The sequence below is a fragment of the Drosophila biarmipes genome, unplaced genomic scaffold (genome assembly GCF_025231255.1).
Source record: "Drosophila biarmipes strain raj3 unplaced genomic scaffold, RU_DBia_V1.1 ptg000009l, whole genome shotgun sequence".
Lineage (NCBI taxonomy): Eukaryota > Metazoa > Arthropoda > Insecta > Diptera > Drosophilidae > Drosophila > Drosophila biarmipes.
This window is the reverse complement of record NW_026114530.1, coordinates 1134751-1147125: the sequence shown is the minus strand read 5'-3', so window position 1 is coordinate 1147125 and position 12375 is coordinate 1134751. Positions and strand designations below refer to the sequence as shown.

Sequence of the window (12375 nt, the reverse complement as noted above, 5' to 3'; positions counted from 1 at the left end):
TATAATGGTATTATTATGTTTCTGTACATGTTATATTAAATCTATGCGTTACAATGACGGTCTTACGTTTTAAGCACTCCCAACAACCCTGAATGGATTTCGTGACACTTGGAAGCCCTCAACATCCTTCAACAAGAACCTGTCGTTGTGGATTACCTTTGCTATAATATATGGGCCTTTATTCTTGGATATTAATATATGTTATATATATACCAAATAGCATTTTGCTAGGGATCTGTTCAAAGACTGTGTAATGCGTTATTGAGTGTATACTAAATTTTCTTAATTACTGTGTCCTAATGTGCTCCGTTTTCAGGCTCCGTAAATTTTGCAATCATAGGACCAATACTTCTATTTATTCGTTCGACCTGTCCATTTGCTTGTGGGGATCCAGTACTTATTTTTTTGTGTTTTACGTTTCTTTTACACAGGAAATGTTCAAATTTATTAGAAATAAAGCAACTGCATCTGTCTAAAACAATATACTTTGGAGTGCTATAAGCCCTGTAGTAGTCGCTTAATGCTTTTAAAACTTCTTTTGTAATTGTCATCTCGTCTTTACATTCCGTATCTGTCGTTCCCTTAACACCGCACCGAAACCTAAAAAACTTGCATCGCAATCCAACTCAACATCTTCTTTATTATCATAAATAGCTAAAACTGGAGATTCTATTAGCTTTTTCTCAAGGTTAAGAAAAGAAAAAGGCCCAAAAAACTTTGAACACTGTGCACTTTTTCTGGAATTGGAAAGTTCCTAATTTCATCAAGGCCTCTGTCATCAGCTTTTATTTCTTCCTTAGTTATAAAGAATCCTAAGTATTTGATGCTTGATTGCCTAAATTCGCATTTGTCCAATCGTAGTTCTAACTTGTTATTAACTAATCGTATAAATACTTCTTTCAAAGCTTTTAAATGTTTTCTACATCCTTGCTTGCTACCATAATGTCGTCCATATATACGATAACTTTACTTTCTCTAAACAAATCGGCAAAAATCTAGTTAACAAACCTTGAAATACTGCTGAAGCATTTTTGATGCCCATAGGCATTCTCAAAAATTCAAACGGAGTTATTTATTGATTCGTCGTTCACAAAAACGTGAAAGTATATATTTTTCAGATCGAGCTTTGAGAATATACTTTTATTGACTAGCTTGTCAAATAGGTAATCTATTAAAGGTAAAGGATAGTTGTCTTTTATTAGATCTTTGTTTAGCTTCCTATAGTCTTTGCATAATCTAAGATCTCCCGTTTTTGTATACCCTTGCAGAGGGTATAATGATTTCAGTCAGAAGTTTGCAGCGCAGTGAACGACACGTTTCCGACCCCATAAAGTATATATATTCTTGATCAGCTTCACTAGACGTCCGTCTGTTCGTCTGTCCGTCCGTTTGTACGCAAATTAGTCTCTCAGTTTTAAAGCTATCTGGCTGAAACTTTTCCAAAAGTCTTCTTTCTATTGCAGGTAGTATAAAGGTCGGAACCAGCCGGATCGGACAACTATATCTTATAGCTCCCGAGAAATAATTAAAAAAATATATATCTTTGGTGTTTTTTAATATATATGCTCCTACTCTTGAAAATAAAAATTAATAATTCAAATTTCGAATTAAATTTTATCAAAATTGAACTACTATATCATATAGCTACCATAGAAACAATGGGAAAATTAGTAGGAAAACATGCAATATAAATTATATCTTTTGTGTTTTTTAACATATGACCTTATAAGCTTGAAAATAACATTTTTTAATTAGATCTAAATTTCGAATTAAATTTTATCAAAATCGGACGACTATATCATATAGCTGCCATAGGAACGATCGGAAAATTAGTAGGAAAACATGCAATATAAATTATATCTTTTGTGTTTTTTAACATATAACCTTATAAGCTTGAAAATAACATTTTTTAATTAGTTCTGAATTTCGAATTAAATTTTATTAAAATCGAACGACTATATCATATAGCTGCCATAGGAACGATCGCATAATTGGTGGGAAATAATGTGAAACAAATTATAGCTTTGGGGCTTTTTGACATTATCTTACAACATTGGGAATATAAATTTTTATATTTTTAAGAATTTCGAATTCAATTTAATAAAATGATCGATTATTTTTTATAACTGCAAGGGTATACAAACTTCGGCTTGCCGAAGTTAACTTCCATTCTCCAATCGGTAAAAAGTGATCCTCCGATGAGCCTACTACAATTCGGCCATCCAGCGTATTGGATATCCTGATCCTTATATACTTAAGACTTAATTTAAATTAAATAATTATAATATTTTTATAATGGTATTATTATGTTTCTGTACATGTTATATTAAATCTATGCGTTACAATGACGGTCTTACGTTTTAAGCACTCCCAACAACCTTGAATGGATTTCGTGACACTTGGAAGCCCTCAACATCCTTCAACAAGAACCTGTCGTTGTGGATTACCTTTGCTATAATATATGGGCCTTTATTCTTGGGTATTAATATATGTTATATATATACCAAATAGCATTTTGCTAGGGATCTGTTCAAAGACTGTGTAATGCGTTATTGAGTGTATACTAAATTTTCTTAATTACTGTGTCCTAATGTGCTCCGTTTTCAGGCTCCGTAAATTTTGCAATCATAGGACCAATACTTCTATTTATTCGTTCGACCTGTCCATTTGCTTGTGGGGATCCAGTACTTATTTTTTTGTGTTTTACGTTTCTTTTACACAGGAAATGTTCAAATTTATTAGAAATAAAGCAACTGCATCTGTCTAAAACGATATACTTTGGAGTGCTATAAGCTCTGTTGTAGTCGCTTAATGCTTTTAAAAGTTCTTTTGTAATTGTCATCTCGTCTTTAAACTCCGTATCTGTCGTTCCCTTTGAGAAATAGAATCCGAGATGAAATTTTCCATCTCCTATCTTTTGTCTTAACACCGCACCGAAACCTAAAAAACTTGCATCGCAGTGCAACTCAACATCATCTTTATGATCATAAATAGCTAAAACTAGAGATTCTATTAGCTTTTTCTCAAGGTTCAGAAAAGAAAAAGGCCCAAAAAACTTTGAACACTGTGCACTTTTTCTGGAATTGGAAAGTTCCTAATTTCATCAAGGCCTCTGTCATCAGCTTATATTTCTTCCTTAGTTATAAAGAATCCTAAGTATTTATTGCTTGATTGCCTAAATTCGCATTTGTCCAATCGTAGTTCTAACTTGTTATTAACTAATCGTATAAATACTTCTTTCAAAGCTTTTAAATGTTTTCTACATCCTTGCTTGCTACCATAATGTCGTCCATATATACGATAACTTTACTTTCTCTAAACAAATCGGCAAAAATCTTGTTAACAAACCTTGAAATACTGCTGTAGCATTTTTAATGCCCATAGGCATTCTCAAAAATTCAAACTGTCCTAACGGAGTTACGAAGAAAGTGTATTTTATTGATTCGTCGTTCACGAAAACGTGAAAGTATATATTTTTCAGATCGAGCTTTGAGAATATACTTTTATTGACTAGCTTGTCAAAAAGGTAATCTATTAAAGGTAAAGGATAGTTGTCTTTTATTAGATCTTTGTTTAGCTTCCTATAGTCTTTGCATAATCTAAGATCTCCCGTTTTTGTATACCCTTGCAGAGGGTATAATGATTTCAGTCAGAAGTTTGCAGCGCAGTGAAGGACACTAGACGAGTCGATCTAACCATGTCCATCTGGACGCCTGTCCGTCCGTTTCCACGCAAATTAGTCTCTCAGTTTTAAAGCTATCTGGCTGAAACTTTCCCAAAAGTCTTCTTTCTATTGCAGGTAGTGTATAAGTCAGAACTATAGGGAAAAATTTTTAAGAAAAATTATAATTTTTGTGTTTTTTAACATAAAAACTTCTAGGCTTGGACAGAAAATTTTTTAATTATGTCTGAATTTCGAATTAAATTTTATCAAAATCGAATGATCGGAAAATTAATGGTAAATAATAAGAAAAATTATATCTTGGGTGTTTTTTAACATATATCCTTCTAAGCTTGGAAATAACATATTTTAAATTTTTAAAAATTTCGAATTTAATTTAATAAAAATCGGACTACTCTAACATATAGGTGTCAAGAAAATGGTCTAAAGAAACGAAGTGAACGCAGTGAAGAAGACGTTTCCGACCCCATAATGTATATTTATTCTTGATCAGCATCACTAAACGAGTCGATCTAGCCATGTCTGTTCGTCCTTCTGTCCGTCCGTTTCTACGCAAACTAGTCCCTCAGCTTTAAAGCTATCGGGCTGAAACTTTCCAAAAAGTCTTCTTTCTATTGCATGTAGTATATAAGTCGGAACCAGCCAGATCGGATAACTATATCTTATAGCTCCCATAGGAACTATCGGAAAAAAAAAATATTTAAAAAATTATATCTTTGGTGTTTTTTAACATATAAGCTCCTACGCTTGGAAATAACATTTTTTAATTAGTTCTGAATTTAAAATTTTTTCTTTATCATTAAAACTGTAGGCGCTAAGATTTTTACTGATTGTGAGCGTTACAGTGAGCGTGGCACCTCGCTGAAACAAACTTGCGCTGCAAGTCTGAATATTCTGGCTCTCGGCTTGTGATCCTTATCAAGATTATTTATACATTATGAAGTCGGAAAAGCTTTCTTTTACCTGCTACATAATTTCTGACGCATCTAGTATACGAGTAACGGGTAAACTTAACTATATCGGCTATTTACGATACTTCACTAACAAGCCACAAAGCGTGAAACCTAGGCTTAAACAGCTGAGTGCTGTATGAATACATTTCCATCCCTTTCGCACTATTGAATTGTTTAATATTGGTTGGTAGAGCTGTAAAAACATCAATAGTGCCCCTATTCGATGTTTTTGATAGTGATAGTCCAAACCATCGATATTTTCGATAGTATCAATTGAATTATTATTTAATTTCCTATTTTGTATTTTAAGCGTATTTGCTTTCATTTTTTTAATTGCGAGGTATAAATACAGCTGCGACAAAAACCATAAAATTTATTAGACTGCTAAACACACATAAAAACAAATATGTTAAAAATTAAAAAGATTTTGACTATAATAACTTATAAACTTTTTTTATTCATAAGTTAGAAAACTTAAAAATTCTCGTATGCTTTAAAAAGTCGTTATAAGCCATTATCGTTTGCCTTCTGATGCTAAAATGTCTACTAGATAAAAGTCTGTAGATAAAAAACGGATATATATATAATTTTTAAACATTTTATATAATTTGTATAATTTTGTACTGCCTAAGTGCCAAGATTGAGTCCACCCTCTTGTTTTTGATTTTAGTTTGACATTTTTTTTTGAACGTACCCAATTAGCGACAATCCGTCGACCTCTCTTTGTGATTGTTCTTCTGGCTCTACTTCGATTGTAGGAGAGATTGTTAGATCATCCTCTAACGCCTTCCTGGCCTCCCCGGCGTTAAAAGGACTTCTAAAGGCCTCCTTCTTAAATGTCGGATCCATAGTGGCAATCCTAATTACCGTCCTTGTCTCGAACTGAAACAATCGAGCTTGAACTACTTTCTTTAATTATTCACAGACTTCAAGTCCTTCTGTGGTTTGCAATTTGGTTGTAATTTTTTATAGGTTTAAGTACAAGTCGCATACCACCGGTATTCTTAAAGAAATTGTCACCTTTGTATCGGCGTAGCAGCGTCAAAAATTTTTAAAAACTTGCAAATGTCAGTCAGCAGGTTTATTTCATCTGCATTTAACATTTGCTCCGACTTCGGAGTATTTAACAGAACTAAGCTGATTTCATTTTTCAGTTGCAAAAAATTATTTCAGCATATTGAACGCTCAGTTCCAGCGGGCTGGCACTTCTTGAATTAGGCTATATGGATTGTCACCTTGAGCCGTCTTTAATTTGGCATAAGCAGTGGCGCTACTTTTAAAATACGTCACAATTGCTTTGCACTTACCAAGTGCCGTCTTGACAAATCATCTTGTACAACAAGATTTAGGGTATGAGCGAAACATCCCAAACGACGCTTCTTAAGAAATTTGCACGCATTTAACATCGTAGCTGCGTTGTTCGTGACTATAGCAACTACCTTGTTAAAAATATGCCATTCATGATAATGAAGTGGCAGGTTATTGTCAAATAATTAGTGTTCGCTTTTGATGTTCATCCGTCAGTCATGATTGCACAATATTCTATCTTGCGTAAGATGTCTTGAAGTTTGGCCATCATACTTAAATGCATGTTTTTCAGATAGATATCGCGTATCTGGTACCGACTTGGTATTTTGTATTTGGGATCAACAATTTTGAGGAGGTTGATAAAACCCTCGTTTTCAACAATTGAAATAGGCTGAACGTCCGTGGCGATCATTTTTGCCACTGCCCTATCGATGCTATGTTTACCAAAGGTTTCTTTGGCTAAGTCGTTGTACTGACGTCGTTGTTGTTGTCATCTATTAAACGAAACAGACAGGACATACATAAATACATATACATTAATGAATTATATTGATTTACCTGCTTTTGTTGCCAAAAACTTGTCTATTTTTCACTTTTCATACATTTTTCGTTTTTTCTGGAACGACGCTTCTGCAACTAGTGATGTTAAATAAACGAGATACATCGATGGTGGAAAAAAATCGAGCTATCGCGCAGCCCAGCTACTATCGATAACATCGATAATACTATCGATGCTTTTACAGCTCTATTGGTTGGTTATAACTATTTAATTAAAAATTTTATTTTAATCTGGTTAGGTTTTCTTGGTTGCGCAGTAAGCCTGTAGCGTTTTAAATCACAGCGTTCAGAAGGGCAGGCGGATATGGCTAGATCAGCTAGTGATACTGATCAAGAATATACATAATGGGTCATACTTTCCGTGGAGTATTCGTCAAATACGAATACAAATACAGAGAAAATAAAGAATTTGACTCATAGCGACTTATGTTCCAAAAGGAGCAAGCGTACTGCAATTTTTACGTCGTTTACACTGCATTTACAGTCAAATCAGAGAAATCCAATAATTCTAGTCTAATTTGTAGGATATTCTTTATGTATCAAAATTTTTTCTTTTACCGCGTTACACACCGCTCTCAAATTGTTGAAACAAAAACACCTTTTAATCTAGTAAAAATAAAACAGGTCCGATTACACCTTCTATATCCACTTAATAAATATTCCTCACATATAACTTATTATTCCTTTACAGGCAAGGTTTTTGATTTTAATAATGCATGCCAAATGCTAACAATGCATAAAGAAAAATAATTTATATACCATTTAACTCGTATATCGGTAAAAATTAAAATTATAAGATAGGTACATGTTGCTTCTCCGAGGATACTTAATTTAAAAAAAAAATTAGTTGTTATATCAAGAATTATTTTATTAATCGTATTTTACAACAAACCGAACACCTTTCATTAAACTAAATTTCGGCAAAATTGGATTAAACCGCAAAATATAGATCATGTTTAAATGAAGACAAGAATAAGTAGTTAAAACTCAGCTTATTCCTGCAGCCAAGTACTGATTCTTGTAATAATATGCACATACACCAACTATAATAGAAACCGCAGTTGTCAATATCACTGACTTCGAAGTAAACATATTTGGAAACCATTCGCTGATGGTAGAAATTTTATTTGCAGTGACTGGTCCAGATATCTTTTGCCGTCGTTCTATAACCATATTTTCCTCAGCTTGCCGTTGTTTTTTTCTATTACAAGAACAAATTTGTTTTTAATAAATTCAATTATCTAATTGTACTTACTCTTGGTAAATGATATTTTCAACATCTTGCTCTACTACTGTTAAGCTATACTTTTTCATAAGTTTGTTAGAAGTTTTTAAAAGCTCTTCAAATGGTAAATGATCGGGTAGCTGAAAAGATGTTAATTATAAAATATGTATGTTTTCTGAAACCATTATATACCGTTGATAAGAGACAATGTACTGATGCCATATCACAGTCTTCTTTCAGTATTTCATCAGACCGATACAGTAGAATGGCAGCTGTTACAAATATAGGTGTATAAATAGGCGATGCTAAAAAATAGTCATATAAACGGACTACAGCTTTGTAGGAATTTAAACTGTGACCAAACCAAGTCAAATACCATGGCAACGCGAATAAAGTTCCGACCGTTGACCTTTGCAGAAACTTATAAAGTTCTGGATTTTCAAACTTTATGACGGGCCAAATAAACATAAGTCGTCTCTGGGTTGCTTCCATGGTCTCCTGCATACATTCTGAGAAATGCGTTTGGGAGAGGTGTTCCATTATAGCATAAGCTATTTGTTCACCAACCACTAACAGAAATGTGACAGCGACATCATGATAGCCTTGATAATACCGCAAATTAGGATACTTATGGATTACACGTAAAATAAGAACAGTAAGTTGGTCTTGCAGTGCAATACGTTGCTCATACGGAATACCAGGTGGAAATCTCTTTAAAGAGCGATTTACATCCAACACAACCTGATTATATTCAGGGTGGGACTGCAACTCGTCAAGAGTTGGAGCTTGTTCTAAGCTGTTTACGTCGACACCCGCTAACTGCGGCCACAAAATTCTGCGCAAATGGTCGTCAACCAATCCGTGAGGCGTAACAGACAACTTCACAAGCACTTCCAACGAAAGATGTTGGTCGATGCTTTTTTCAATAAATTCTTCTATCTCCTTACGTTTTTTGAGTTCACCTTTACTTTCGGGAGCTTGAATTAAAGGATTTAATTATAGCAATGATCATAACCATTTAACATACCTTTCTCAAATCTAAGGGGACGCTGATCACGAACAACACTCATTGTTATCCAACCACTAGTCTAAGGATACAGAAAAATCACTTGAATACTAAAATTTATATTTCGGAAGTTGCAAGTGAAGTACGCAAGATATTTCTTGAAATGCATTCCTGAAACACAAAATAGAAGGAAATGATTTTCAGTGTGACAGCATCGTTTACGTTTAAAAATACCAAAGGCATAAAAACAACATTTCATGGCATACCAGCTTCCGACAACAGAAATACATTCAGGGTGTTCCCATAATTATTTAATTGCTGAATGGTGAAAATTCAACAGTAAAATTCAGCCATTAAGGAAGCGACCCTAAAAGTTTCTGTTAAATTTTTTATTTTCATATGTCTCCAGTTAGTGAGATTGATTAAATGCCAGATACTTTTAGCCAAAAATTATTTTAAAAAACAAGGAAAATAAGCCAAAAACAAGAAAGGGAGTTAACTTCGGCAAGCCGAAGTTTGTATACCCATGCAGATATAAGAAATAATCAACTTTAGTAACAGCATGTGAAATTTCCGATTTTTATTAAATTATTAATTTCTAAAAATATTAATAATTTTATTATAAGATAATTTGTCAAAAAGCACCAAAGCATAATTTGTTTCATATTATTTTTCCTCCAATTTTACGATCGTTCCTATGACAGCTATTTCATAGTCGTGCGACTTTGATAAAATTTAATTCGAAATTCAGAGCCAAATAATAAATGTTATTTCCAATCTTAGAAGGTTATTTGTTAAAAAACACCAAAGATATAATTTGTTTTTCATTATTTTTCCACCAATTTTCCAATCATTCCTATGACAGATATATGACATAGTCGTCGTTTCATTCAAAACCAATTAAAAATGTTATTTCCAAGCGTAGGAATATATATTTTTTTTTAAATTTTCTCCGGGAGTTCCTATGGTTCCTATGTAGTTGTCTGATCCGACTGGTTCCGACTTATATACTACCTACAATTGAAAGAAGACTTTTGGGAAAGTTTCAGCGCGATAGCTTTAAAACTGAGAGACTAGTTGGCGTAGAAACGGACGGACAGACGGACATGGAAAGATCGACTCGTACTTTATGGGGTCGGAAACGTCTCCTTCACTGCGTTGCAAACTTCTGAGTGAATTCATTATACCCTCTGCAAGGGTATAAAAAACTAAACGGCTAACAGATATCTTTTATTTGTATATTTTTTTACCAAACCATTTCCACGCCAAAGCTTTGGTTGCCTACTTGAACGACCTGGCACATTCCGAAAATGTCCTTTAATAAACCGAATTAGTTTCTCTAATTCAGCTACTAAAATTTGTCATTTTACGCCATACGCTTTAGAAATATTTTAAATGAATACGTTTTTACACTTTAAGATTATTTCCTAAAGACTATTACTCAGATCGACTAATAGATCAACTAGTCGAAAAATCGTATTTCTTATAGTGTGACCGACGATTTCAAAGTTCACTCTCAATGATTCCCAATTCAATTATTCTGATTCCCAGTATGCCAACATGGGCCTTGGGGGAGTTGGAGCCGGGATGGGAATTTAGTCGTACCGCTAATACTGAAGAAAGACGACCGCTAAGACACACCTGTTTTAAGCAACATTTTAATTACCTTGTATTAATAATTAATATACTCTTCGGTGCCACGTCTTGCCAAGAAGATTGGTTATAACGTCTTCCCACAGAGATCCATCCACCATCCGTTGAACGTATGGTCCATAACGGTTTGCCGCTCTACAAATGTCCCAGCTAGTTGCCCATCTAAATTTGATAGACTTTTTTATGCGATAGTTAGGCGATGTTTTTTCGGTGCAAATCTGAGTTGAAATTGAAAAAAATCTGAAAAAATTGAAACGTATTGAAACTTCACTACGAAAACATTGGTTAGACTAGCCAGATTAGCTGTTATCGGATGGTAAATGGTGGACGTGATCTGCGGGAATCGGAGTTTAGCGTTTAAAAAGGGAGGCGCAAAAGCAACAGGTTTAGTTTGATTAGCCACAGGTCTTCAGATCGGATGGTGGATATGCCGTGTGGAAATCGTAGTTTTACATCCGGACTCTATGGGAGTATCGACTCGGATAAATACATACCTAAGACTCAAGAAAGTTGGGCTTCGTGAAAAGCACGGAACAATTGAGCAAGTAAATCGGATAACATCAGAAATTTGGAACGCGTTTGAAAACGAGAGTACTGTACTGCAATATTTTTAGATGTCTCCCAGGCATTTCATAAACTCTGGCTAGAAGGTCTAATATACAAGATCAAGAGAATACTCCAACACCAACAAGATTTTAGAGTCTTACCTTTACAACAGATAATTTGTAGTGAGGTGCAATACTGCTATATGTGATGATTTCACTGTCGGCACATTCAAGCCAAAAGTTTTTATTGGCATATCTTCCCTTAGAATAATAAAACCTGCTGTGTAACTCGTACTAAAACCTATATGGAGAAATGCCAGCAATATTGACATAGTCCAGCGAGTTCAGTCGAAGATCTAGAGCTCAATCACCGGGGTACCGTGGTACGTTCGCAACTTACACATACTACCAGTCAAAGAATTGATTGCAGAACAGAACTAAAATTACTTTGCCGTCTATTGTTGCACCCTAAACCGTTGGCGAGAGGTCTAACAAGGTTGGGCAAACAATTGGGTCTTCGTCGCAATGACTTAAATACCCAGCGACCGCCTTGAGGAACGCGCAACCAGAATGCAGTCATAGTATATGTAAGTTAAATTTAAATGTTGAGATCCGTAAACTCATTTTTAGTAAAAAAAATTAGAGAAGATTAAATAATTTAAAATTAAACATATAATAAATAAATAAAAGTATCACATAGTTTTATGTCATGTGTAAACATATGCGAATATTTACTTTTGTGATTATATACTAAATAGTATTAAGTGTGAACAAACTGGTATGTTACGCATTGTATTTTAGTGTGTTCCTTTTATAAAAGAATTTTATATTAAGCATCGATAAAATAAAAGATATCGATTACATGGTGAACTCGATCGTTAATACTCAACGAATGTACATAAATTGAAGAGAATCCGTTGAACATTAAAAGAGGACATTAATTAAAAAGACATCATCTACAATTCAGGTGTGTTTTCGCATCTAATCGAATCGGTTGAAATCGCGGTTATAATGTCGGTAGTGGAACCCTCTCCCTTGGGAGAAGATGGCACTCCTCACAAATTATGGATTGAAGAGTAAGAAATAAGTAATTAAACTGCATTACATCCATGTGCGGAATTGCAAGTTAAGCTGATTTGGAAGATCGTGACTTAATTGGGGACATTGTTGCCGTATTAATTGACACAAGTGGCATTAGTACGTCACTTTGTTGTTGCAAGATTCTTGATCAATTGCGTCGCTGTTTAATAGAGAATGTTTCGGGGTAAAATTCTTAGGTTGGTTGTGGTACTTCGAGCGCTCATGATAAAAACGCAACAATTGTCGTAAGACGGGACATATGATAAGGGACTGCAACAAGCCCATAAATCCACCGAACAGTAGCTTTACTTGTTGAAGCGTGGTTCATTAATTCCGTTACTGCCCGAAGCGTGTGACTGCAAGAC

At 34.3% G+C, this 12375-nt stretch overlaps 1 protein-coding gene across 3 annotated transcripts; it reads right to left on the bottom strand.

Moving 5' to 3' along the window:
• Positions 1-7348: 7348 nt before the first annotated feature.
• On the bottom strand, positions 7349-8946 carry LOC108024076 (TBC1 domain family member 20). Of its 3 annotated transcripts, none has more exons than XM_044091377.2 (4): positions 8754-8946; positions 7919-8703; positions 7757-7866; positions 7349-7702 (listed from the first exon to the last, which is right to left on the bottom strand). In XM_044091377.2, exons 1-4 carry the CDS (start codon positions 8794-8796, stop codon positions 7489-7491), a joined length of 1152 nt encoding a protein of 383 aa, XP_043947312.1. In that variant the 5' UTR covers positions 8797-8946; the 3' UTR covers positions 7349-7488. The 3 variants fall into 3 exon arrangements, with proteins under 3 accessions (XP_043947312.1, XP_016949340.1, XP_016949336.1); XM_017093851.3 differs by having other exon boundaries at positions 7919-7998; positions 8754-8945; XM_017093847.3 differs by having other exon boundaries at positions 7919-8688; positions 8754-8942.
• Positions 8947-12375: the final 3429 nt, after the last annotated feature.